The sequence below is a fragment of the Pipistrellus hanaki genome (genome assembly GCF_964339955.1).
Source record: "Pipistrellus hanaki genome assembly, chromosome: 4".
NCBI classification, from domain to species: domain Eukaryota; kingdom Metazoa; phylum Chordata; class Mammalia; order Chiroptera; family Vespertilionidae; genus Pipistrellus; species Pipistrellus hanaki.
This window is the reverse complement of record NC_140506.1, coordinates 67961741-67988542: the sequence shown is the minus strand read 5'-3', so window position 1 is coordinate 67988542 and position 26802 is coordinate 67961741. Positions and strand designations below refer to the sequence as shown.

At 43.1% G+C, this 26802-nt stretch overlaps 1 protein-coding gene across 1 annotated transcript in view; it reads left to right on the top strand.

The window, feature by feature from the left end:
* Window positions 1-2429: 2429 nt before the first annotated feature.
* The window catches only part of ALDH7A1 (aldehyde dehydrogenase 7 family member A1), a 38514-nt gene continuing 14141 nt past the window's right edge, over window positions 2430-26802 (top strand). The window contains exons 1-10 of the mRNA XM_084881397.1: window positions 2430-2650; window positions 3951-4004; window positions 4533-4598; window positions 9408-9488; window positions 10134-10257; window positions 13755-13887; window positions 16792-16836; window positions 20469-20546; window positions 22274-22371; window positions 25949-25990. Coding sequence (XP_084737523.1) covers window positions 2459-2650; window positions 3951-4004; window positions 4533-4598; window positions 9408-9488; window positions 10134-10257; window positions 13755-13887; window positions 16792-16836; window positions 20469-20546; window positions 22274-22371; window positions 25949-25990 — 913 coding nt within the window. The 5' untranslated portion in view covers window positions 2430-2458. The remainder of the gene's footprint in view (window positions 2651-3950; window positions 4005-4532; window positions 4599-9407; window positions 9489-10133; window positions 10258-13754; window positions 13888-16791; window positions 16837-20468; window positions 20547-22273; window positions 22372-25948; window positions 25991-26802) is intronic.

The window sequence follows — 26802 nt, the reverse complement described above, 5'->3', positions numbered from 1 at the left end:
AATGCACACATAAACTTGCAATTGCCTTGGAATGGGTTTGTGTATGGTGTAATGTAGGAGTCAAATTTCATGCTATAATCATTGTTTTACTATGATATGGGATGCAACTAAATATCATATAAGGCATAGAACAGTCCTCCCACCCCTGAAATATTTTGTCCAGTGTTTTCCTCTAGAAGTTTTAGTTATTACCTTTAGGTCTATGGTCCATTCTGAATTAATTATATAGTGCGAAGTAAAAGTCAAGCTTCTTTTTGTATTTTTTGTGTGTTTTTTTTGTTTTTGTTTTTTTGTTTTAATGATTTATTTTTATCTCTATCAGGCACTCTCAGCTTCCGTGATTTTCTAAAGATTTTTCTTTAAATATATATATATATATTTTAAAAAAATTAAATTATTATCTGTGATCTTTTTTTTGCATGTGAATATCCAATTACTATAGCACCTTTTATTGAAAAGACTCATTTCTCTGATTGAATTTCCTTGATACTTTCACTGAAAATTGATTATATTTACAATGTCTATATCTGGGTTCTCTATTCAGTTCCATTTATTTTTTTTTTGTTTGTTTATGTTTGTACATCCTAAGCCAAGGATATTTTTTCCATTGATTTTTAGATAGAGTAGAAGGGAGGGGGAGAGACATATCGATTGGTTGCCTCCCACACATGCTCTGACCAAACCTGCAGCCGAGGCACATGTCCTGGATTGGAATTGAACCCGAGACCCTGCCACCCTTCAATCTTTGGGCCCACGTTCTAACCACCGAGCAACCAGCTAAAGCAGTTCCATTGATTTTTATCTTTATACCAATGTGCAGCTTTCTTGATTACTATAGCTTTATAATCATTGTAAAATTGTTATAATAAGTGTTAAAATTATGTACATTTGTTTTTCATTTTTCCCTCCAAAATAGTTTTGGCTGTTCTAGAATAGATCCTTTGCATTTCCATTTAAACTTTAGAATCTGCTAACCAGTTCTGGTATTTTGATTAGGATTGCTTTGAATCTATAAATTAATTCACACATTAGGGAGACTGCCTTAGCCTGATGCCATTACCCTCGCTGAAATCATTTATTTTTATTTTTTTTCTTTTTTATTTTATTTTTTTAAATCAATCTTTATTGTTCATATTATTACAAAGGTTCCTCATTTCTTCCCCCCTCCACCAGGTTCCCACCCCACCCTCTGCCCCCTCCCCATCCCCCATTGTCCTCCTCCATAGGTGCACAGTTTATGTTCAGTCTCTTCCTCCCTCCCTTTCCCCGATAGTAAATCCCTTTTCAGATAGTAAATCTGTTACTTAGCATTTTCTCATATCAATAATACCTCCACATGCCCAATGATACATTTCACACAAAAGACATTTCCAAATAGGTCAACCAGCCTCATCCAGGCCCCACCCAAGGCACTCACAGATTTATTATTTGTTGACAACTCTTCTGATTCCTGGCTCATTAAACAACCACATAGGTAGTTTGTATCCAGGAGGAGAAGGCAGTGATTGGAGGATGTGAATGGTTGGTTTTGTGAAGATAATTTTTCCTATGAAGTAATATGCCAGCATTCTAGTTGTAGCATCATTATTTATCAACTGGGTTAATATCAGTCTGCCCAGAACAATAGTGTCACTCAACTCATGCTGTCACGGGTCAAGTTCTCAGTTTGCAATAACGAAATTGCATCCTGGGTTGTGATGATTTCTCCAATCTACTGCTGCGTTGGGGCAAGTGTAGATGTTCGGATTACATCTTTCTGCCTCCTGGCCAGCTATCTTTGAAGAATGAAGCCGGCAGAAACCGGTTTGGCTCAGTGGATAGAGCGGCATCCTGCAGACTGAAAGGTCCCAGGTTCGATTCCAGTCAAGGGCATGTACCTTGGTTGCGGACACATATATATATATTTCAGAGAGGAAGGGAGAGGGACAGAATCATCAATCGGCTGCTTCCTGAACGGTCCCCACCCCACCAGAGATCGAGCCCGTAACCGGGGCGTGAGCCCTTGATCGGAATCAAACCTGGGACCCTTCAGTTCACATGCACTGAGCCAAACCAGCTAGGGCCACTCTGCATTGGACATGAAGGCCCAGTGGTCACCTTACAGCCTGAGAAGCCTGGCTCCAGTCTCCTGTGCTTGGGAGCCAGCATTTCGCTGGGAAGCACGCCTCGCTGGGCTCGCGGTACCCGGCACCTCTCACTTGATGGCAGTGCCCGGCTCGTTTTCTCCCCGCTTTGTTCCAGCCCTGAGTTACACCGGGCGCAGGCTGGGGCTGGCCCGGGGGCGGGGTGAAGGCTTGGGCTGATCCGGAGGCGGGGGCGCAGGCTGGGGCTGGCCCGGGGCGGGGGGCGTGCCCGGGGCGGGGCCGGGCCTGCCCAATGGGCGCCCCCGGGCGGGGGGCGGGGCCCTATTTGAGCGGCCCCTCGGGGCCGGGGGCGCGCGCGCGCGTCCCGGCTCAGCATGTGGCGCGTCCCCGGCCCCCTGTGCGCGCACATCGCGCGGCGGAACGAGCTGCTGCGGCCGCGGAGCAGGCCGGCCGCCCTCATGTCCACGCTGCTCATCGCCCAGCCGCAGTACGCCTGGCTGCAGGAGCTGGGCCTCCGCGAGGAGAACGAGGGCGTGTACAACGGCAGCTGGGGAGGCCGGGGCGAGGTACGCGGGCGCCGGGGAATCTCTGCCGCCGCCGGGGGCGGGGGCTCCGGGTGGAAAGTTCTGAAACTCCGCAGGAAAAGTTTTATTTTTTCCCCGAGTAGGGCGCCTTAAGAATCCCCCTGGATGGTAGGCCCTTGTGCGCTGTGGAGAGTGGATTCGATGCCATGTTGGGGCCGGTTGGGGTTCAACTTCTCACGCACATTTCAAGCCTCCGGGCCGAGCTCTGCGTCTGCAGTGAGAATGGCCACGCTGGCCGGGGGACGCTACCTTAGCTCCTCAGCGGTGACCTCTGCGCCAGGGGGATGTCCCACAGCGCAGGGCTGCATTGTCCTCTTTTCTGAATCCTTGTGGAGTTTGCAAGCTCGGCCTTCCTGAAATCCTGCTTTTTCCTGAAATGCTGTTTTTTCCTTGAGGACCGGTGTTTCCGCAGTTCTCTTCCCAGAGCCTACCTCCATGCCTGGCCATCTAGCGCTCAATAAAAACTTTTTCTAGGCTACGATGGGAAGGCAAAGTGCGGATCGCCTAGATTTTTTTTGAGAGTCGCTTAGGGAAGAAAGTTTTTTTTTTGAATAAACTATTATATAACATGCAACACACATGTTGTGCATGTTATATAATGAACCTTGTTTTGTTAGCGGAAACACCATCCCTGTAGCGATGGTGGGAGATTCAGTGGTTTTAATATACCCTACTCAGTTGGTGGTTTCCTTTTTTTGTTTTTCCCTATGGCATGTAATCAATAGCTTCTTGGATAATATGTTTTCTCTTGAAGGCCTTTTTAAAATTTTTTTTATTAAATTATTATCTGTGTACATATCTTACCATTGCTCCCCACCCCCCATACCTGAAGGCCTTTTTAAAAGAAAGTTTTTAGTAATAGTTACGCCTTGATTTTTTCTTTTCTTTCTGTTGATCGATTCAGTTTGTGTGGACTCAGGCCTCTCCCATAGTTGTTTGGCTTTGGCTGTTTTATCTCATGACCAGAGGGTGAGCAGAGTAAGGCAGAGAAAATAAGTAAAACTCGATTTTGGTCTGTTAATGGGAAAAGGGGACGACGTAACAGGTGGCATTTAGATTTTTGTTGATGTACCTAATACTTAGATTTGCAGAAAGAGGGTTCTAAATATTTCAGTCAAAATGAAAAGCTTTGTAGAGTGGCTTATTTGTAACAGATTGGACATTTTATCTTAGTCTTTTTTCTTCTTCCTCCCTTTTTTCTTCCCGCATTTGGCCTGTTCCCCTAATTTGGATGGGATTGCCTTTTCAATATAGGGTTGTCATTTTTGTTTTTTGTTTTTAGGTGATCACGACCTATTGTCCTGCTAACAATGAGCCAATAGCACGAGTCCGACAGGTAGGTACTTCTGTTTTTTATGCAAACAGTCTACCTGGAGTTATTGGGAGTGATCAAGAGCAATAGGAAATTTCAAAGTCAAAGAACAATGTTTCTTTTTCTTTGCCATTTAAGAAACTGTCCCCTGTTCTTCGTGGCCATGTGTGTGCCCTAGGAAAGGTGAACCATAAGGAGGACCAGGAGAGAGGGGGTCCCTTGCTTCTGAATCACCTGGGAACTCCTAGAATGAAGGTTCTGACCTCATAAACCGGGGTTGGAGCCCGAGGTTCTGATCTCCCAATACGCCTCAGGTGTTGTCTGAGATGCCTCTAAAGGACAAAAAGCACACCCTGAGTTCCTGCGGGTTTTGGGAAGCCTGGGCCATGAAAATGATTTCAAACCACACGTTTTAGGGCCACCCAGAGATTTCCAGTTCTTTTCCAAAGTAGTCTGTGTTCTTAGGAGACCGTCACTTTTCTTTTCCCTTTGTCTCCACCTAATTCTTTTTGTTTGTTACATCCTCCTCTCCCCCGTTAATTCTCAATGTAGGCGAGTGTGGCTGACTATGAAGAGACAGTAAAGAAAGCAAGAGAAGCATGGAGAATCTGGGCCGACGTAAGTATGGAGGCCGAGGCATAACTCCTTACCGTAGCTGCAATGAGATAAGAAGCATCTGATGAGCAGGCAGTGTCCCTGGCAGAAAGGGGACCTGTGATAATCTCTGCTATAGTTCAGAATAGTGCCTTTTATTTGGCCTTCAGTGTCAATAATAGTTAAAAAATGTTTTAAATTGATTTTTAGAGAGAGAAATAGAGAAATGTCCACCGATTGCCTCCGACACACACACACCAACCATGGATCGACTCTGCAACCTGGTTATGGGCCCTGACCAAGAATCCAACCTGCCAATTTTGGTGTCCGGGACAACACTCCAGCCAGCGGAGCCACACAGGCCAGAGCATCAGTGGGTAGTTTTAAATGGATTAAAACTGTTACTAATAGCCCTGGCCCCTGTGGCTCAGTTGGTTGGTCCTCTCCGGTGCACAGAAAGGTTGCAGGTTGATGCTGGTCAGGGCCCATAACCAGGTCTCCCCAGTAAGGGGTGTGCAGGAGGCAGCTGATTGATGGATGTTTCTATCTACCCCTCTCTCTCTAAAATTAATAAAACATTAAAAAAAATAAAAATACCAATTTGATTCTTCTCCCTCCCCACCAGCTTTATGGGAGGTGCATGGGGAGTATCACAGGAACAGGTTCACATTTCTGGTTCACAGGGCAGTGGAGGCTGCTCTTTCAAAGGGCAGGGGCAGGAGTTCCTAAACCGGCTAAAGGCCTTGAAGTGTGGGTTCTGCCTCCACCCCTGTGTCCACCAGGAGTTATATGAGCAAATGTAGGGACAGAGTGGAGTTTGGCCCCGCTTAGCTGTCCCGAGGTGAGGGCCAGTTCTCTGGAGGAGGGGAGAGTAAAGAACAGGGTTAGCCTGGATTTCCTAATCTTCCCTCACCTCACCCTGAATATCCCTCTTGGTCTGCCACCAAACACTCCGGGCCTGTGGCTGTAGGAATATCCCGGGTTCACCCAGCTCTGTCCCTGGGAAATTCACCTCAGTGTGCTTTGTTGTAAAAAGGGGAGACTGCCCATTTCCTGGGTTATCACGGGGGTAAAATGAGTTAACCGTGTGAAATGCTTACCATGTGAAATGCTTACCGGAGAGCCTGGCACATGGCAAACCTCTACCTGCCCGTGATAAAAGCACGTGCTGCTGGGGCTGGGACTGTTGAGCCAAGTGTTTTCGCTGACTCGGTGATTGCTGGTGGGTGGGGATGTCCTTGGGGAGGGGCAGGCTCTCCTGGGTTGGATGTAGCTTTGTTGTTTGCTGAGAGACCTCTTTTCCATTATACATAATAAAAAATATGCCTGAGCAGGAAAACACCACTTCCAAAGGTCACCAGTGTGCTAATAAGTAAGTTCCCCACCTGCGGACAGAATCGTGCCCAGAGCAGTGTCACTCATTGTCATGCTTTAATAGTAACTTTTCTTTCTGATCGTAAAAGTAATGCCTGTTCCCCACTCTAAAGAAAATTGAACGTGCAGTAAACAAGATAATCAAGCTTCCCTTCTCAGTGCAAACACTTTTCTGGAGTCCGCTGGGTCTTGAATGCCTTCAGCACAGAGGAATCCGCCTGTCCACGGGGCACGTTGTGGGTGGCACAGGAAGTGCAGAGCTGGCCCCGGGCCCTGGCCCGCTCCGCAAGCTTATTAACATGTTGCATTAGTGTGCGACATTATAGTGGGTGAGGCCATACTGATACATTAAATATATAAAATCCATAATTTATATTGGGATTTCACCCTTTTATGCACTATTTTGAATGCCAGTGAAACATTTGATCAGAAACATCTATTATGTGTGTGTATTTATCCAGGGCAAATACAATCATGTTTGAGAAAAGTTAGTGTGAACTCAGGATCTTTTTTTAAAAATATGTTTTCATTGATTTATTTTTAGAGAGAGAGGAAGGGAGAGGGGGAGGGAGAGAGATAGAAAGAGAGAGAGAGAGAGAGAGAGAGAGAGAGAGGGAAAGAGGGAGAGAGAGAGAGGGAAACATCAACATTGATCGGATCGGCTGCCTCCAGCAGGCCCCTGCCAGGCACCAGGGTCTTTTCTCCGACTGGCCTTCACATCCCTCTTCACTCCAGGGGTGGAGCTGCTGTTGTGACATTGGTGTTGGGCTGTCCCTGGCGGGTGTTCTTCCTCCGGGGCCTCATTGGTGGCCTGCTCGTACTCAGCAGGGCCAGACTCTGCGCCTTACAGCCTTCCTCACTCCTCTCAGACGACCTGGGGAATGGGGGCTGCTCGGTGGGAACGGGTTGCTTTTCTGGGTGATGGTCATTGGGGATCCACTTGTTGGAATTCGCGTTAAGCAATTGAGTTCAAAGTTTAGGGAAGAGAGAGACTTTCCCAATTGTGCCTCCCTTCGGCCGGCCTTCCTGTGTGAGGACCGACCACTGAAACTACTGTGTCATTTAGTTCACTTAAGTAAGCCAGGAATTTTTCAAAGGAAACATTTCCCTCAAAGCGGAAAGGAACCAGGTGAAAAATGCGGAAGACTAGTTGTAAGAACTGATTTCTTCCTCTTCGCTGGAGCTTACCACATTGAACCTGGTTCGTTCCAAAGGCTGCTGTCTTTCACGAGGCAGTTTCAGCTCCTGTTTCTGTCCTCTGCACCCTCGTTTGTCCTCTGCATCTCTGCTGGAGGAGCCAGAGCCTCTTCCCTCTCTTCAGGGCAGGAACTGTTAGCGGCCATCCTTAACGGAATGGAGGAGTACCAGATACTTGGCAGCTCTTAATCATGGGTGTCATTGTAGTAATTCCTCAAAGGCTCAGCTAATACTTCCCTCCTAATTCTTTATTATTATTATTATTATTATTATTATTATTATTTTAATATATTTTATTGATTTTTTTACAGAGAGGAAGGGAGAGGGATAGAGAGTTAGAAACATTGATGAGAGAGAAACATTGATTAGTTACCTCCTGCACACTCCCTACTGGGGGTGTGCCTGCAATTAAAGTACATGCCCTTGACCGGAATCGAACCTGGGACCCTTGAATCCACAGGCCAACGCTCTATCCACTGAGCCAAACCGATTTCGGCACTTCCCTCCTAATTCTCAAGGTGACTTCACGGGTGAAGCGTTCGGGGACTGCAGATTCTTGCTGCCACCTCAGGAGGGTCTGAGAGTATTGATGCCCGGTTACGCAAGGCTTGATCAAGCTCCCCCTGGAGATGTAGCTTTCTTCCTTGTTTCCTATCCCCCCTCATTTCGCTTTCCCAAACCTAACCCTGCGGTTCTCAACTTGTGCTTTTTGTGCAAATCATCTGGGAAGCTGAGGGAGTGGGAGGGTGCCAGCCCTGGCCGGCATGTCCGTGGTTAGTGTTGTCGGTTCAATTCCTGGTCAAGGGCACTTACTTGGATTGTAAGTTTGATCCCCAGGTCAGGGCACATGCCGGAGGCAACCACTTGATGTGTGTCTCTCACATTGATGTTTTTCTCTCTCCCCCGTCCCATTCTCTAAAAAATCAATGGAAAAAATATCCTTGGGTGAGGAATAATAACAACAAAAAAGATGCCAGGTTTGAGTGGGTGAGTTGGTTGTGGGTGAGTTGGTTGTGCGTTGTGTGTACACCAAGAGGTTTCCAATTCGATTCCCAGTCAGGACACATGCCCAGGTTGTGGACTCCATCCCTGGTAGGGGTAGGGAGTGTGCAGTAAGTAGGCAGTCGATGGATGTTTCGCTCTCACATCAATGTTTCTGTCTCCCTCTGAATAGTCAGGGTTGAGAATCAATTTTAAATGATCAGGTTTTGAACATATTTTTTTTTAAAAAAATGTGTTTTTATTGATTTCAGAGAGAAGAAAGGAGAGGGAGAGAAAGATGGAAACATTGATAAGGGAGAAACATTCATTGGTTGCCTCCTGATGCCCCCCACTGGGGATTGATCTGGCAACCTGGGCATGTGCCCTAATCAGGAATCAACCGGTAACCTCCTGGTGCATGGATAATGCTCAACCACTGAGACACACTGGCCGGGCTCAAGTCTTGAACATCTTTTTTTTTTTTTTTTTTTTAAATATATTTTACAGAGAGGAAGGGAGAGAGATAGAGAGCTAGAAACATCGATGAGAGAGAAGCATCGACCAGCTGCCTCTTGCACACCCCCTACTGGGGATGTGCCCGCAACCAAGGTACATGCCCTTAACCGGAATCGAACCCGGGACCTTTCAGTCCGCAGACCAACGCTCTACCACTGAGCCAAACCGGTTTCGGCAAGTCTTGAACATCTTAAAGTCCATTTCTCTCTGCTGCCATTTTTGTAGTCCAGGCAGCCACCACCTCTGGTCTGAACTAATGGTCTTCCTGTCCAGTTCTTGTTTCCCTCAGATCCATTTTCTATATTAAATTAGAGTTATATTTTAAAATGTACTGTTCCCCCTCCCCATCTACCCCCCCACCACCTAAGGCCCTCTGGTAATTGCCTCACTGTTTTTGGATCCTATACATGGCCCTTTGCCGTGTGGCCCCTGCATTTCTCTCCTGCCTCTTTGAACTCCTTACAATTTTCCAAAACCACCATATTTTTTCTTGCCTTTTGAACTTTGCATTCTACTTTCTTTTTATATATTTTAAAGTATGTTTTTATTGATTGAAGGGAGAGAGAGAGAAAAAAACCCTACCACATTGATCAGCTGCCTCCTGCATGCCTGGTACTGTGGATTGAGCCCACAATGATGTTCCCTGACTGGGGATCGAACCCCCAGCCTTGGCATATTGGGATGACGCTCTAACCATGTAGATACCTGGCTGGGGCTTAGCGTTTATACTTTGAGTTGGACACTAAAATTCCATTCTTTTCTTAGGTTCCTGCTCCGAAGCGAGGAGAAGTGGTGAGACAGATTGGGGATGCTTTGCGGGAGAAGATTCAAGTACTGGGAAGCTTGGTAAAGTATTTCTGTGTAAAAACATAACCCTTTAAAGGGGAATAGGACTGTCATGCCTTTCTGTATATGAGATTGATTTTATTTTAAGGTGTTTTTTTTTTTGTTAATTTTCTTTTTTTATCTTCACCCAAGGATAAAAAAAAAAAATGTTTTTATTGACTTTAGAGAGAGTGAGAAGCAGAGAAACATCAGTGTGAGAGCAAAACATTGTTTGTCTGCCTCCTGCACACCCCTGCCAGGGACTGAGCCCACAGCCCAGGCGTGCGCCCTGACCGGGAGGTGAACTGGCCATTTCGATGCCCGGGATGAGGCCCAGCCACCTGAGCCCCAGCGGCCAGGGCCCGGTTGTGATTTTTCTTTTTCTTTTTTGGTTTTTCTAACATTGTGATTTTTTTTTTTTTTTTTTTTTGAAAAGCAATGTATACATTTCAAAAGTCTTTTCTCTGGAGGAAAGGTGAACAAGACAGGAAAAAGTGAAGTCTATTGTTGGGTTTTAAAATTCTTCAGAAAAATAAGTACAGATTTTCTAAAGTTTATTGCCCTCACAAGAGACACAGAATATGTTTTGCATTCCCCCCTCTGGTCATTTTAATGTTTAAAATATGAATTCTGCTGGAACTATAGCTTGGCTTTTTGTGTTTTTAGGTGTCTCTGGAGATGGGGAAGATCTTAGTGGAAGGTGTGGGAGAAGTTCAGGAGTACGTGGATATATGTGACTATGCCGTCGGCCTGTCACGGATGATCGGGGGACCCATCCTGCCTTCTGAGAGTAAGCAGTGAAGTCACGTAGGCTAAGAGTTCCGTGTTCTGATACAGAGAGCTCCAAAAATGCCTTGGCTGTGATCAGTTTGCAAAAGAGGACTTGTAAGTGGCATGTACATGAATGAAAATGCCTTTAATTTTATAGTCAGAAATGTAAGTTGAAACAGATGAAAACATCAGAGGAAGACATTTGAAAAATTTATTTTATTATTGAGAGTATTATAGAAAAATTTATTTTCACTTATTTTTTTAAATACATTTTTATTGATTTCAGAGAGGAAGGAAGAGGGAGGGCATCAATGATGAGAGAGAATCATTGATTGGCTGCCTCCTGCATGGCTCCTATTGGGGATCGAGCCCCCAACCCAGGCATGGCCTTGACCAGAATAGAACCTGGAAACTCTCAGTTCATAGGCCAGTGCTCTATCCACTGAGCCAAACCGGCTAGGGCTGTTTTTACTTTTATTTTTAAAGGTAAAACAGTGCTGGCAAATTTGTGGGTTGACAGACACTCCTATGGAGACTGACTAGTGGTAACATGAATTGCCCATCCATTTGGAAAACAATTTAAAAATAATTCTAAGAGCCTTAAATTTAATACCAGTTTCAAGAATCTAATTTGAGTAAATAATTTGAAACGTGACAAAGGTTTATGAACAAAGATATTGATTGTGGTATCAATAGGAAACATTAAAAATGACCTGTTAATGCTGTAAGACAAAGGTGAGCTCATGTTGGCAGTCTGTTAGCAGGTAAAAAAAAATCCTGTTTATGAAGATTGCTTGCTTCCAACCCACACTTTTTTTTTTTTAATATATTTTATTGATTTTTTACAGAGAGGAAGAGAGAGGAATAGAGAGTTAGAAACATCGATGAGAGAGAATCATCGATCAGCTGCCTCCTGCACATCCCTCACTGGGGATGTGCCCGCAACCGAGGTACATGCCCTTGACCTGAATTGAACCTGGAACCCTTTAGTCTGCAGGCCGACGCTCTACCACTGAGTCAAACCGGCTTCGGCTCAACCCCACACTTTTATGGAAAGGATGTATTTACTTATTTTTAAATGATTTGTATATTATTTTTTTGAAGAGACGATATACTCATATCACAAAATTAAAATGAAAGAAAGGAGTAAAGGATGAAAAGTATTTTCCCTGGATACTCCACAGTAACCCCATGGAAGTAGTTCCTGGTTTCTTGTATATCTTTTTAGAGCTTTTATTCACTTATAGGCAAATATGTGTGTTTTGGAAACAGACATTAGGAAACTATACTTTCCGTTCTATATTTTTTTCTACTTAATGGGTCTTGGACATTGTTTCATATTCTTCCATTAAGAGGTTTCTTCATCTTTTTTTTTTTTTTTAATATATTTTTATTGATTTCAGAGAGGAAGGGTGAGGGAGAGAGAGAGAGATCAAAACATCAATGATGAGAGATAATCATTGATCGGCTGTCTCCTGCATGCCCCCTACTTGGAGATTGAGCCTGCAACCCAGGCATGTGCCCTTGACCTGAATCGAACCTGGGACCATTCAGTCCCTAGACAGACGCTCTATCTGTTGAGCCAAACAAGCTAGGGCTCCTTCCTATTTAAAAAAAAAATATATATATTTTATTGATTTTTTTACAGAGAGGAAGGGAGAGAGACAGAGTCAGAAACATCGATGAGAGAGAAACATTGATCAGCCGACTTCTGCACACTCCCCACTGGGGAAGTGCCCGCAACCAAGGTACATGCCCTTGACAAGAATCGAACCCAGGACCCTTGAGTCTGCGGGCCGATGCTCCATCTACTGAGCCAAACCGGTTTCGGCTCCTTCCTATTTTTTATGGCTTTGGTGTAAAGATCCTATATGTAATTTATTTAACCAGTTTCCAAGCGATGGATGTTTTCAAGCTCCTGCTGTCACACTGTGCGGCAAGGACCAGCCTTGTGCTCTGGCATAAGGGCTTGTGTGGTTTGTCATGTTTGCAGTTTTGATAGATCAAACATGGTTCTGTGTGGCTGCATTGAAGACAAAAGGGCTGGAAGTCTGCCAGAGTGGTGATAGTGGTTATTGTTTTCTTTCTATTTTTCAGAATTTCCCTGTGAGGTAATCATGATACATTTATGATCGGAAAAGAAAAATTTTTTTTTTTAAAGAATGTAATATTAATCGATGCATGGTCTTTGAGGTAACTTTGACCTCATTAATGCAATTAATGTTGATTGTGTGTCTACCAGTTGCCAGGTGATCTCATGGGTGATACTTGATCTAAATAAGGGATAGTCCTTGTCCTCAAGGAATTTATAAGCCTACAGATTCCTTACACTTAAGAGAGGCAAATGGGAGATAAGTATACTAGAACATGATAGATACTGTGATGGGGCGGAGGATAGGTCAGTGAGCCCCTAAGCTAGCCAGAGAAAGTAAATCCAGGGCTTTCCAGAAAAAGCAATTGAAGTTTAGATTTCAGGGCAGCGAGGCAGACAATTAAAATATGCATTTTAAATAAGTGAAAGCTTAGTGTCCTAGCCGGTTTGGAGCATCGGCCTGGGCCTGCGGACCAGAGGGTCTCTGGTTCGATTCCTGTCAAGGGCACCATATCTTGGTTGCAGGCTTTTCCCTGGCCCTGGCCATAGGTGGGGCACATGCAGGAGGCAGCCAATCAATGTGCTGCTCTCACATTGATGTTTCTCTCTATCTTTCCCTCTCTCTTCCAGTCTTCTTAAAACTCAATGGAAAAATATTCTTGAGTGAGGATTAACTAACTAACTAAATAAATAAATAAAAATGAAAGCTTAGGATGGGAGAATGTGTCCTGTTGGGGAACTGGATGGCTTAGCACACCTGGAGCCCCAGTATGAGGGGGCAGGGGTGGTGGAGCGGAAGCGGGAAGAGGCTGTTCCTGACGGGGGATGGGCTTTAGGTGGGCAGCTACAGTCGTGACCCATGGTTTAAGCAGGGAAGTGTTCTCAGAGCAGCACTGGCCTCCCTGAGGGGGAGGGGGAAGAGGGGAGGGCAGGGGTGGAGGTGGCAGGTCCTGCCAGGAGGCGGAGCCAGCACATCATCTGAAGGGAGTGCAGGAGGCCTAGACCCAAGGAGGTCTGGCAGGGGGTGCAGCAATGGCGGCTTTCCTTGCCTAGCGAGCTGTGTGAGTGTGGCCACACAGATGCATGGCTGGGAGCTCTGCCTTCCTGGTGGGTCTGGTTTTGACCAGGGTTTGTGAGTCAGCCCTCCTTGCTTCACTGCTTTGGTTGCCCTTGGTTAAAATGACCAGAGTTCCTTCAGGATCAGAGACATTGTGTCTGGTGTCATTATGGTTGGTGTCATAACAATTTTGTAGTGTGTTAATTAATGAACCAATGCCCCGCAGTATGCAGAGAGATCCACGGCAGGGCCTCTGGAATCCCCACTTGGTCCCGTGCACCTTTGTTTTGAAACAGAGCAGACTTATTAATGAGGCTGCATTAAATGAACACGCTTAAGCATGCTCCTCGCCCCCCCCTGTCTTCAGGACCTGGCCATGCACTCGTTGAGCAGTGGAATCCCGTAGGCCTGGTTGGAATCATCACTGCGTTCAACTTCCCCGTGGCGGTGTACGGCTGGAACAACGCCATCGCAATGATCTGCGGGAACGTCTGCCTGTGGTGAGGCCTGCTCACTTGCTTTTCTATCCCAGTGTTTTTCAACCTTTTTTGGGCAAAGGCACACTTGTTTCATGAAAAAAATCACGAGGCACACCACCATTAGAAAATGTTAAAAAATTTAACTCTGTGCCTACATTGACTATATATAAAGTAATTCTCTTGAATAGGAATCAAATAAACACAAAGAAAGTATTTTATAATTACTTTATTATGAAATATTAAGTAAACAAAATAGTGAAAAATTATAAAATTCTTGTCTTGTCTGCACCTACGGCACACCAGGCAACATCTCGCGGCACACTAGAATAGATGATAAAAGTAGCCATTATTAGGAACTAGCAAAAGTATTTTATTTTATTTTAAAAATATATTTTATTAATTTTTTTTACAGAGAGGGAGGGGGAGAGAGAGAGTTAGAAACATCGATGGGAGAGAAACATCCATCAGCTGCCTCCTGCATGCCCCCTCCCCTTCACCCCCCCACCCCCTTACACACACTGGGGAAGTGCCCGCAACCAAGGTACATGCCCTTGACCGGAATCGAACCTGGGACCCTTTAGTCTGCAAGCTGACGCTCTATCCACTGAGTCAAACTGGCTAGGGCCAGAAGTATTTTAAATGTATTGAAATGTGTTCTCCTACTCTACTCTTTCTTTTTTTTTTATTGTTGTTAAGATTTTTTATTGATTTTTTTAGAGGGAAAGGTAGGGAGAGGGAGAGAGAAACATCAATGTGAGCAAAATATCCATTGGCTGCCTCCTGCACGCCCCTGGTGGAGATTGAGCCTGCAGCCTGGGCTTGTGTTCTGACGGGGTTGAGCCAGCAACCTTTTGGTGCATGGGATGATCCCCAACCAACTGAGCTGTACTGGCCAGGGCTCTACTCTTTCCGTTAACATATTAAGTCATATTGGCTACTTGTAAAATGCCCACTTGGAATTGCTATGTATTTTACCATTGGTAAAATTTTTTGACTTATTTCTTTTTTTGACATAGCATTGTCTGTACAGTTGCTTCCACCCCAAGGGGGTACTGTACTTAAATTCTGACACTCACTTCCTGTGTTTAGTGTCAGATTCCTCATGTGTAAGGGCTCAGACTTTCACAAGACTGGCTCCACTTCAGATGCAATCTGCAAGTACCCCAAGGCCCCCAGGACATCTGCAGTACTGGCCAGCCATCTGTAAATCGGGGGGTTCCCATGAACTCTCAGTTACAGTAATTTATTAAAATGACCCAGGGGACTCAAGAAAGCGCAGTACTCAGGTGATTATAGGTTTTTTGTTTTGTTTTGTTTTGTTTTGTTTTTTATAAAGGATACACATAGGGAAAGGTCGAGAAGTATCTCAGACGCAGTGCCTCCAGGCCCGCTCCCAGTGGAGCTGGGAGATGGTACCCTCCCAATCAGGAGTCTCCACTGAGCTTTGATGTCCAGAGTTTTTAAATTTTACTTATTTATTATTTTTATTTTTATTTTTTTATATTTTTATTGATTTTTTTACAGAGAGGAAGAGAGAGGGATAGAGAGTTAGAAACATTGATGAGAGAATCGTCGATCAGCTGCCTTCCACACCACTCCACTGGGGATGTGCCCACAACTAAGGTACATGCCCCTGACCGGAATCAAACCTGGGACCTTTCAGTCCGCAGGCTGGCGCTCTATCCACTGAGGCAAACTGGTCTCGGCCAGAGTTTTTTATTGAGGTTTTATCCATAGACATTGCTGATTGAATCATTGGACGTGATTAAACTCAATCTTGAATTCTCTTTCCTGTGGTTGGTCTTTCTGGTGACCATTTTGAAGCTAATTAGTAGACACCACAAGTCACCTTGTTAGCATAACAAACTCACTTCTGTCACTCAGAATCCTGAGGTGAGTTTGTTTTGGTAATTGTCACCTGAGGTTATTTTTTCCTTTGATTTTTAGAGAGAGTGGAATGGAGGGAGGGAGGCAGAAGCATCAATATGAGAGAGACACCGATTGGTTGCCTCCTACAGGTTCCCTGACCAGGGCCAGGGATGGAACTTGCATCTTGGAATCTGCAGCCCAAGTGCGTGCTCTTGACTGGGAATCAAACCCGGGACTCTTTGATCCGAGGGCTGATGCTCTAACCACTGCTCAGTGGCCCAATGTATTTGAAAGCTCTATGCCAGAAACAAAGACAGTTAAATAATATTTATTGTACTACATTCCCCAAACAGAAAACTTAAATAAATAACTAGGAGGAAAAAAAAGAACTTTCAATAAGTCACAACCTTCTTTTTAAAGTTTGACTCTCTTTTCTTCAATAAGAATTTGATAGTGAATTTCTAAGTTATTCTGAAGCCCTTGGCCAATGTTCCCATTGATGCATTAAATTTTACATTTTATGAACTATATGACAGTAAAAGTGAAGTGGGGAATGTCAGCTTCTTGTTTTAGCTTTCCTGTTTAGTGGAAGAACTAGATTTGTCCTTGCCTGCTTTGGGTCTTACCATTAGTTATATACTGATCTAAATGTAGGCAGCTGACTGTACTCAAAGACTGTCCACAAAGCAATGCAGAGCTGGAGGGATTAATCATTCCGCACCATGTTGCCAGAGGGACCTGTGCTTTCTGCCTTCCAGCTCAGCAGCCTTCCAACATAAATCCTGTTGATTTCCGCTTCATTCAGCTCCCGTGATTGGCAGATATTAATGTAACAGTTCCTATGAGCAGTGCGGCAAGCAGGTTCAAAATTGCTTTTGTCCTTTTTATATTTATGAAAGTTTTGAGGTCTGCGAGGTCCCAGAGACACCAAGCTAAAGGACAGATTCCTATTTCAGTTATGAGAGGCTCAGTTGTCTAAAAAGACTTCTGCTGGATAATAAAAGGTATTAATGATTTTCACCAAATTAAATTGCCTTTTTTTTTAACCCTCTCAAGGAAAGGAGCTCCAACAACTTCCCTCATTAGTGTCGCTGTCACAAAGTGAGTATGTGTGGCTTTCTTCTTCCTGGGTGTGGAGTGATCTCAAAAGGGTGACTGGCAGGCACTGAATTTTAATGTGATGTAAAAGTCTCACATTTAAGGTGGGATTTGGCTAACCTCTTCCTCTCTTGACTGTAATAACACTTAGTGTTGTTTGGCAGCTTACAGAGATCTTTCATTTAACTCAGTAGAAACATGGCTGATACAGATTTAAGGGTTGGAAATAGAACTCTTATAAACATTATTGTCACTTGCAAAAGAAAAGCAAATCCAGCACAGAGGAAATTTTCTTGCAATTTTGGGGCTATAGTTTTTAACTATTCAACAGGTTAGTGGTTTTGTTTTCTACCCAGCTAATTCCTTTATTGCTTTTGTTTAATAGACTATTAGCAAGGCAGAAAGAAATATTATTCCAGGCATTCTTCTCACACTGTCTAAAATGTATTTTATCTTTTGATTAAAAATGGCCTTATTTACTCATATTTGAAAACTTGACAGCTGACTGTGTCATAAAATCAACGTCAATAAACTTGTCACTCTGGAAGTTAGAGATCGTATACGAGAGTACCCCTTTCCATGTGAGTGATGATGCATCCTTTATGCTTGGTTGATTTTGTTCTTGGGGCAATTGGGGTATCCCTTTCCCCACTGAGTGCTGGGAGTGGAGTCCTTATGGTATCTCGAGAAAAATAATTTTCTGAGACTTTCACGGAATGATTTTTATTTGCGTGGAATTGTATCATGGGGTTTCCAAAGTCCCATTTCCCTTAGACCAGTGATAGACATGTCACTGAGGTTTCAGTAGAACAAGAAGCAAAGCCAGTGTCCAGAATGTCCCTTCCCTGTTGCAGCAGGGTCCTGTCAGCATCAGGCTAGTTACAGTTTGTTAGTCCAGTGTGTGTGGGGGTCCACATGGCTGGTGGCCACGGGAGAAAGCCAGGAAGCAGGCGTGAGACCCCAGGAAGCAGGAAACAACCAAGAGCGTGAACGCCTTTGTTTAGGGGATTAAATATCTCAAATCTTCGTGTGCTTGCAGTGGGCATGCCCATTCTGGCCATTGACCTGTTCCCACATGTGACTGACAGTCAAGTCCCCTCCAACATTGTTCCCAGTTTATTACCCGAGCTGTACTGGGCATGCGTCTATTTCCTCTCTGTCCGGTCTTTCCCCCAGCCATCTGCAGGGAATAGCTCGCGTCTCCGTGGGGAGTGTAAAGCTACAGCTTCCTGGTGAAGCTGCCCAATGATATGCCTATAATATCTGACCTTCCCTTTACTCCTTTCCTGTTATTAATAACTAGGATCAGTACAGTGGCATCACGCTCATGGCTTGCATTTTCTGATTTAAGAATTGTTGAAGAGAGCTTATGGTGGAGTCTATATGTAAGAGTGTTTTCAATATGAGATCATTTATAGGATACTGGTTTAGGAATTGAAAAGTGAGCTGAAAAAGAGAGAATTTAAAAAAAAAGAATAAAAAAGGAGACAATAGGTATTTACTTGAAAGGAATGTGTGATATTGAGCAAAATATATCCTTCAAGGTAGGGGTATTTGAATGAAATATTACATTATTATTGTGATATACAAAACATAAAAATGATGAGATTCCCCAGGCAATTTTTTCTTCTTCAAAATAAAAAACTTAGAACTGGAAGAAAGAAAATCACTGTAAAGATTTTTTTTTGTTAAGTTTATAGAGGTGACATTGGTTAATAACATTTTGAGTGCACAATTCTCTAATACATCATCTGTATAATGCATTGTATGTTCACCACCCAAAATCTAGTCTCCCTTCATCACCATAAATTGGACCCTCCCTTCATTCTCTTCATTATCCCCTTCTCCCCCCACCCCTCTGGTGCCCACCCTCCTGTTGTCTGTGTCTATAAGTTTGTTGTTTTGTTCATTCTTTTGTTGCTTTCTGTTTTATGTCACACATATGAGTGAAATCATATGATTATTGTTTATAAAGGACATCTTTTTGGGGAGACAACTGGAGTGTTTATTTACATTAGCAATGGAATCTTTTATGGAAATGGGTATAGGATTTGGACCTTTTTTGAAATTTAAATTAAACCAGTTAGAAAGTAGCCAGCAAGTTGGCATGATTGATGAGAAAGAACCTTAGCTCTCTTTAGGCCCATGCTCCTCAGAAAGATCAAAACAAGAACCCTGTTTCAGAGAAAACAGAATGACTCGAGCCATTTTTATAATTCAAAATAAGATTGAATCAGCATGGAGCTGTGGTTATGTTAACGATTACAGTACAAGTTGTGGGAGACTGAGGAAAAGCTGTGCTGTTTGCAGTGCTTTAACCTGGAGGTGCTGATATTTCCCGGCTACGAAAGGTTTGATGTGAAGGCAGCCCGCAGTAGTCCCGGACTTCAGGGTTTTGTGGGCAGGTCCAGCTCCCCCAGCTGTATCTCCTCACGACTTGCTCTAGGTTTGGGGGATGCTGGCTCTGCTTTGCGGAGATGTGCTAAACCTTCTCATTTGCTGATGGGGATGCCCTTTCACGTCTTTGTCTTTCTAGGTTTTATTTGTTTTTAAATATATATATTTTATTGATTTATTTTTTTTACAGAGAGGAAGGGAGAGAGATAGGGATTTAGAAACATGGATCAGCTGCCTCTTGCACATCCTGCAATGGGGATGTGCCCGCAACCAAGGTACATGCCCTTGACCGGAATCGAACTTGGGACCTTTCAGTCCACAGGCTGACGCTCTGTCCACTGAGCCAAACCGATTTCGGCTAGGTTTTATTTCTTTTTAAAATTTCTTTACCATTATTTTAATGGATTTGTAGCAACAGACAAAAAACACCAAAACAACAAAAAATGCCCTGTGATCAGTTAACAATCTTGAATCATATATGTCCTCATAGGTTGGCAGAAAATAATTGAAAACAATGATTTCTTGAACTACTTGACCAATGCTTTATATCTTTTATTTATTTTGAAGATTAAAAAAATATTTTAATTGCTTTTTTAGAGAGAGAGAAAGGGAGAGGGATAGAAAGATAGAAACAGCCGAAGCCTGTTTGGCTCAGTGGTAGAGCGTCGGCCTGCGGACTGAAAGGTCCCAAGTTCGATTCCGGTCAAGGGCATGTACATTGGTTGCGGGCACATCCCCAGTAGGGGGTGTGCAAGAGGCAGCTGGTCGATGTTTCTCTCTCATCGACATTTCTAGCTCTCTATCTCTCTCTCTCTTCCTCTCTATAAAAAATCAATAAAATATATTTTTTTAAAAAAGAAAGAAAGATAGAAACAAATGAGAGAACATTGACCAGCTGCCTCCTGCACGCCCCCTAATGGGAATCAAACCTAAAACCTGGGTAAGTGCCCTGACCTGGGATTGAACCAGCGACCTCCTGTTGCAGGGGTCAACTCTCAACCACTGAGCAATACTTGCTGGGCAGTATGTGTGTGTTTTAAATTTTTTTTAATATTCCTTTAGGGAGGAAAAAAAAAAAAGAGTTCTACTCTTAAGTGTTTGAAAACCTCATTTCTGTTATGTGAAGGGAAATCCAGGCCCGGATGTGTGAGGGGAGGAAGAGAGTCAGGTGGATGGAGTATTTAAAAATCCCTAAGAATGAAATGGCTTCCTTAGCAGTAACTGCTTTTCCTTTCCAGGATAATAGCCAAGGTCCTGGAGGACAACAAGCTGCCTGGCGCGATTTGTTCCTTGACTTGTGGTGGAGCGGATATCGGGTAGGTCGCTGTGTGCAGAACATCTTTCTGTTGAAGGACCCCAGGTTGATGGACTAGAACCATCTGTCCTAGAAGAGCTAAATGCAGGGCAGCTGGAGTGAGCATGGTTTTTTGGAATCATTATTGTTAAGGACCTCATGGGCCCTGCCTTTATCAGTGCATAGACTCTGTTGGCGGGTGAGTAAGATACTGCCTTTTAATTGCCCAGAACTACTATTGTAAGGTGTTTATATCCTACAATGACAAGCCGCTGTAATGGTGAGCAGTTCATAGCCTGCTGACACTTGATTTATCAAGGTGCGTGCTTACACAGCTGAGCTGGGCAATTGGAGTCTGGTGTCTCGCTGCCACCCCCCCCCCCCCAAAACCCCCCATCCCCTCACCCCCTCACTCCCACCAAGAACCTAGTCTATTGGTCTGCGTTCTTCAGCCAACCAAAAAGGAGAACCTTGGGAATACAGCTTCTTTATTCTAATTTGTTCAGGTTTTTTTTTTTTTTAGTGTATTCACAGTGTTGTACAACCATCCCCATTACCTTATTCCAAAACATGGGGGAGGGGGGGTGGTTTGAGTGGACCCCAGAAGAAACCCTGTAACTATTAGCAGTCACTTCCTATCCCCCCCTCCCCCCCCCACCTAGCAATCACTAAACTACTTCCTGTTTCCATGGATTTGCCTACTTGAGACATTTCATAAAATCAAGTCATGCAACATGAGGCCTTTGTGTCTGGCTTATTCGCTTAGCATAATGTCACAGCCTCTTTTTAAGCTGGAACTGACTGTATAATTGCTCAGAAGCATGATGAGATTGTTGTTATCAGCTTAGACTTGGACTAGGTGAGGTTTCATAGGGGTCTTATTGGTGTAGTTCAAATGTTAGTCTCCCTCTATTTTACCTCCATACTACTATACTTCTGGGCTATCTAAAAAATGAGCAATAAATACTCCTTTTATTTTTAATAAGTGAAATATATGCATAGTGAATTATCTAAATGTCATTTAAAACATTTAGATAATGTGAGTATAATATCCTTTGACCAATTTGTTCTTCTGGGCATCCTTGCCTTTGGCCTTAGAGTAGCTCAAGTGATTGCATGAGTGTGTAGGTGTGCATCACGGAACAGCGGCCTTGGGTACCCGTGCCCGTGTTTGCTGGGCTGAATCTGGGGAGGCCTACATGGCTACATTCATCAGCTGTTGGTGCTGTATATCAGACTGATACTGTGGCTGCCTGGTTGGCCCACACCAAGCCCTTTGACGCTCCTTACTGAGCAAATCAATAGTGTCTGGTCTACGTTCCTTAGAAGCAGCTGGAACTCAGAGCATAGCCTTTATAAATCATCTTCCACGAGGGATACTTAGGATAGTTCCTACATTCTTTAGCTTTTTAATTCTCGAAGAATTAGTCATTTAATTGTGTAAAATAACTGGAATGCTTATTGAAGAAATGCTAAGGTCATGTTGTCAGTAACCCAGTTGGGACATAAAGGACTATCTTTCTTAATAATGTCCTCTAAGTGATTTCTGTTTATAGAGAGCTCAGAAGAGGTTAGCCTATTGTTTTCCATGGTTCCACTTGTGAAAATCTAGTTCATTTTCACAAAGACCTTCCCTTGCTCTCCTATAACTTGGACTGCCTTTCTAAGAGCCCATGTCAGGGTTTTCCGGCCAGTACCATTAGGTGGCGCCATTGCTGGCTTTCTCTGAGTGACCTGTCTGTTCTGCAGCACAGCCATGGCCAAGGATGAGCGTGTGAACCTGCTGTCCTTCACCGGGAGCACTCAGGTGGGGAAACAGGTGGCCCTGATGGTGCAGGAGAGGTTTGGTAAGTGTTGGCTTTCTAATGATTTTATTTTATTTATTTAAAAAAATATATATTTTATTGATATTTTACAGAGAGGAAGAGAGAGGGATAGAGAGTTAGAAACATCGATGAGAGAGAATCATCAATTAGCTGCCTCTTGCACACTCCCTACCGGGGATGTGCTTACAACCAAGGTACATGCCCTTGACCGGAATCGAATCTGGGACCTTTCAGTCCACAGGCCGACGCTCTATCCACTGAGCCAAACCGGTCTCGGCGGCTTTCTAATGATTTTAATTCCCTCAGAGGTATGGATGCGAAATGGAAAGTTTTTTGTTTTGTTTTTCTTGACCCTTTCCATGGAGATACCAGCCATGTTTATCTGAATGTCCAAGTAAAAGAAAAGGGTACAGTTATTAGTGGGTTAATATTAGACAATCAAAAATGTAAATAGCATAATTGGGAAGGAAAAGAGTGTCATTTTTCTTTCTATATGACTGTAATAAAATAATATCAAATGTATTAAGTTCTGCCAGGCCTATTTGGAAAATTAAAAAAAGAAGACTCACAATTTAAATAGGAATATAGGACCTACAGAGAATGTGGAATAGAGGATTTAAATCTGTTCCCTCATTTATATAAACATAGCTTTATACACTCTACTTTATGACTGATAGCAGAAGGTTTGAAGGATAATACTGACTGTCATTTCTGGCTATTGTGAATTTATACTCTAGCAAGGGGAGACTTGGTAGGTAATCCAGCCCTTTTGCTTTTGGGGCATTGCTTTTATTTATTTATTTGATTTTTTTTTTTTTTAAAGACAGGAAGGGAGAAGAATAGAGAGAAAGAAACATCAATGAGAGAGAGACATCATCAATTGATAGCCTCCTACACACTTCCTACTGGATATTTAGCCCACAGCCTGGGTATATGCCCCAACTGGGAATCAAACCGTGACCTCCGGGTTCATAGGTTGATGCTCAGCCATGTCAGCTGGGCTCCTGTTCCCTTCTTATTTGAAGTAGTAGTTAGATGTTCTCTCTTAATGGATTATGGTAAAAAAAAGGATAAATATTCTGTCTGTCTTAAGTTGCAGGTGCTTTTCATGGAGGGGGCTGGCTGCAGGAGTGTGTTTAGGGAGCAGACAGAGTTGGAAAGATGTAGGAAGCGTAGGTCTCTTCTCTTCTGCGGCACAGCACTTGCAGCCAGGCCGGAGGAGCTGATGGGAGGTGTGGCATCTTCTGTTCCCTCCCCTTCTCTTGCCATCTTGGGCAGAGCTCTGCCGTAGAGACCAGGGCTGACGGGGCACTCAGTGACTTGGTAATAGCGGCCCTCTCCCCTTATCCTCAGCGCTCACTGACACGTGACCGTTTTAGAGGGTGGAAGTGACACCTCTCCTGCTGTCACATACACTCCCGGCACCACAGATAAATAAAAGTGATTTGCATAGAAGCTGATTTTAAAGTGCATTTAAAGAAAAATAAACGTATGTTCAAATGGTGTGGTAGACCCAGTTCTAAAATTTTTATTTTTAATTTTTTTTATTTCCCCCCCCTTATTTTTGTAATTAAGGTATTATATGTGTACATACCTTACCAATCCCCCCCCCCACTCCCGTACATGCCCTCCCTCCCCAGAGTTTTTTATCCATTGGTTATGCTTATATGCATACATACAAGTCCTTAGGTTGATCTCTTATCTCCCCCATATCTTCCTACCCTCTCCGCTGTAATTTGACAGTCTGTTTGTTTCTTTACTGTCTCTGTGTCTATCTTTTTGTTCATCAGTTAACACAGCTCTAAAATTGAGGCAAATACATTTAAGATCTTTGTGCTGTGAGTGTAAGGTCAGAATGGCATTCGTAGCCTGCTGTGTAATTGCCTGGAATGTAAGCTGGCAACATGTATAGTAGCCCTAATGTTCATGCCCCTGACCTACATAGGTGAGAGGTAGATAGATATCCAACAGTCCATATATTCATCACTAGAGAAGTAGCTAAATGAAATTTGGTGCCTCATCATGATGGATACTATGCAGTGATTTTTTTTTTTTATAGTTCCTAATGATTTAAGGAGAAGGTATAAGATATTAATCAGAAAATAAAGTAAAATTAATTCAATAGTAAATGTAAGTGCACAGGAGAAAGATTGGAAGGCACTATACCAAAGTATAAGGACAGATTTCATGGTTACCTGTGGGCCATAGTTCTTTGCCTGCTTGATACATTTTGCTTTTTAAAAAGTAATTTTCTATAATGAGCACATAATTTTTAAACCTTTTTATTGTGATCAGATGTATAAAAATTAACAATTTTAACCATTTTTAAGTGTGTGGTTCTATGGCATTAAGTATAATTTACATTGCGTAATCATCATCAATATCCATCTCCAGAACTTTTTTTTTTGTCTTCCCAGTGGCCCCTTGGCAGCTACTATTCTATTTTCTGTCTCTGTGAACTTGACTCTTTTAGGAAGCTCATATAACCAGAATCACACAATATTTGTCCTTCTGTGACTGGCTCAAGTCATTTAACATAATATCTTTAAGGTTTATCCATTTTATAGAATTTCCATTCTTTTTAAGGTTGGATACTATATATATATGTGTGTGTGTGTGTGTGTGTGTGTATATATATATATATATATATATATATATATATGTATGTATATTTATTTTAGCCATTCATCCATTAGTGGACACTTGGGTTGCTTCCACCATTTAGCTGTTGTGAATAATGTTGCTATGAACACTGGGGTACAAATTGCTAATTAAGTCCCTGCTTTTACTTCTTTTGGCCCTGTACACAACAGTTAAATTGCTAGCTCATTCATATGGTAATTCTGTCTTTAATTTCTTGGGACATTGCCATATAGTTTTCCATAGTGGCTGCACCATTAATGCTAACTGGGTTTTTTTTGGACATAACGTCAAATTTAGAGAAAAGTTGTAAGACACACAAGTAATTTCTATATAGCCTTAACCAGATTCACCAATTGCTTACATTTTGTCCCATTTGTGTTACCATTTTCTCTTTCTCCAGTAGCACATATACATACATAAACACACACACATGCACACTCGCACATATGCACACACGTATATTGTGGTTGCATGTTATTTTTGAACCATTTGAAAAGAGTTGAAGACCTTTGTTCCTTTACCAGTATATTTCCTGAGAAATGAGTACATTGTGTCATATAAACACAGTACAATTATTAAAATCAGGAACTATTTCATTGATTCCATGCTCATGCTGTGTTTTAAATATATTTTTATTGATTTTGTACAGAGAGGAAGGGAGATAGAGAGTTAGAAACATCGGTGAGAGAGAGTCATCGATCAGCTGCCTCTTGCACACCCCCTACTGGGGATATGCCCGCAACCAAGGTACATGCCCTTGACCGGAATCGAACCCGGGTCCCTTCAGTCCCCAAGCTGACGCTCTATCCATTGAGTCAAATCGGTCCCGGCTCATGCTAGGTTTTAAGCCAGAAAACAGATTAAAACGTAACTGGGGTAGATTATGATTTGAGGCCATCTGTGAGTGTGCATGAAATACTAAAATAGGCATTACTGTGTGTTTATGTTTTTAAAGGGAGAAGCTTGTTGGAGCTTGGAGGAAATAATGCCATCATCGGTAAGGCTGCCCCTGTTTTTGTTTTCTTTTCCATTCGGAATATCTTCGGTAGCTGTCCTGAGTACATTGCACTTGTAGGACCTCGTCTGGTCTGTTTTCGTACGTGCCCAAGGCCTGACTCACATGTTCAGGAATTTTACTTAGTTATCACTGCAGGCAGAGATAACTAGGAAGGAAGGGTGTTCATGTTGGAAAAGGTAACCTGGACTTAGCACCTGTGTGCAAGAATTCCCAATGTGGCATTGTTCCTGGTTTTCCCTTCTCCCTGAAAACTGGCCACGTGTGTCTCTACAAAAAGTAACTCCTATGTGACTTCCATTAGATTTCAAAAGCATGAGTTTATCTTGCGTGGAATATTTGGTGCTTTTATAACTGAGAAGGAACAAGCCCTTAAGGCATTTTAATCACTCACCTGTAGACTTGGGCATTACGTAAGTCTGTTTCTCAATTCCTGATAGTTGGGCATTACATAAGTCTGTTTCTCAATTACTGGTAGAAAATAGTCTACCAGTGTAACTGGGTAATACAATGACCATCCGTAGGTTGAGACAATAAAAGCATGGGTTTTGTGATAAAAAGCTCACTTGCTAATTTGTACATTGCCATCACCATCACGTTTAAACGCTTGCACATTTGAAGTGTAAGTCAGAAATTTTAAAAGCAGACGGCAAAGGGTTTTTTCAAGATGAAGTTCTAATATAATTAAAGAGTGAGCTCACTTAAAAATGTAGCTAGCACTCCATGAGCACTGGGTGTTTGCTGGGTGCTGTGTTCCAAGGGTTCACATGCGTTGCTTCATTTAATCCCCACAA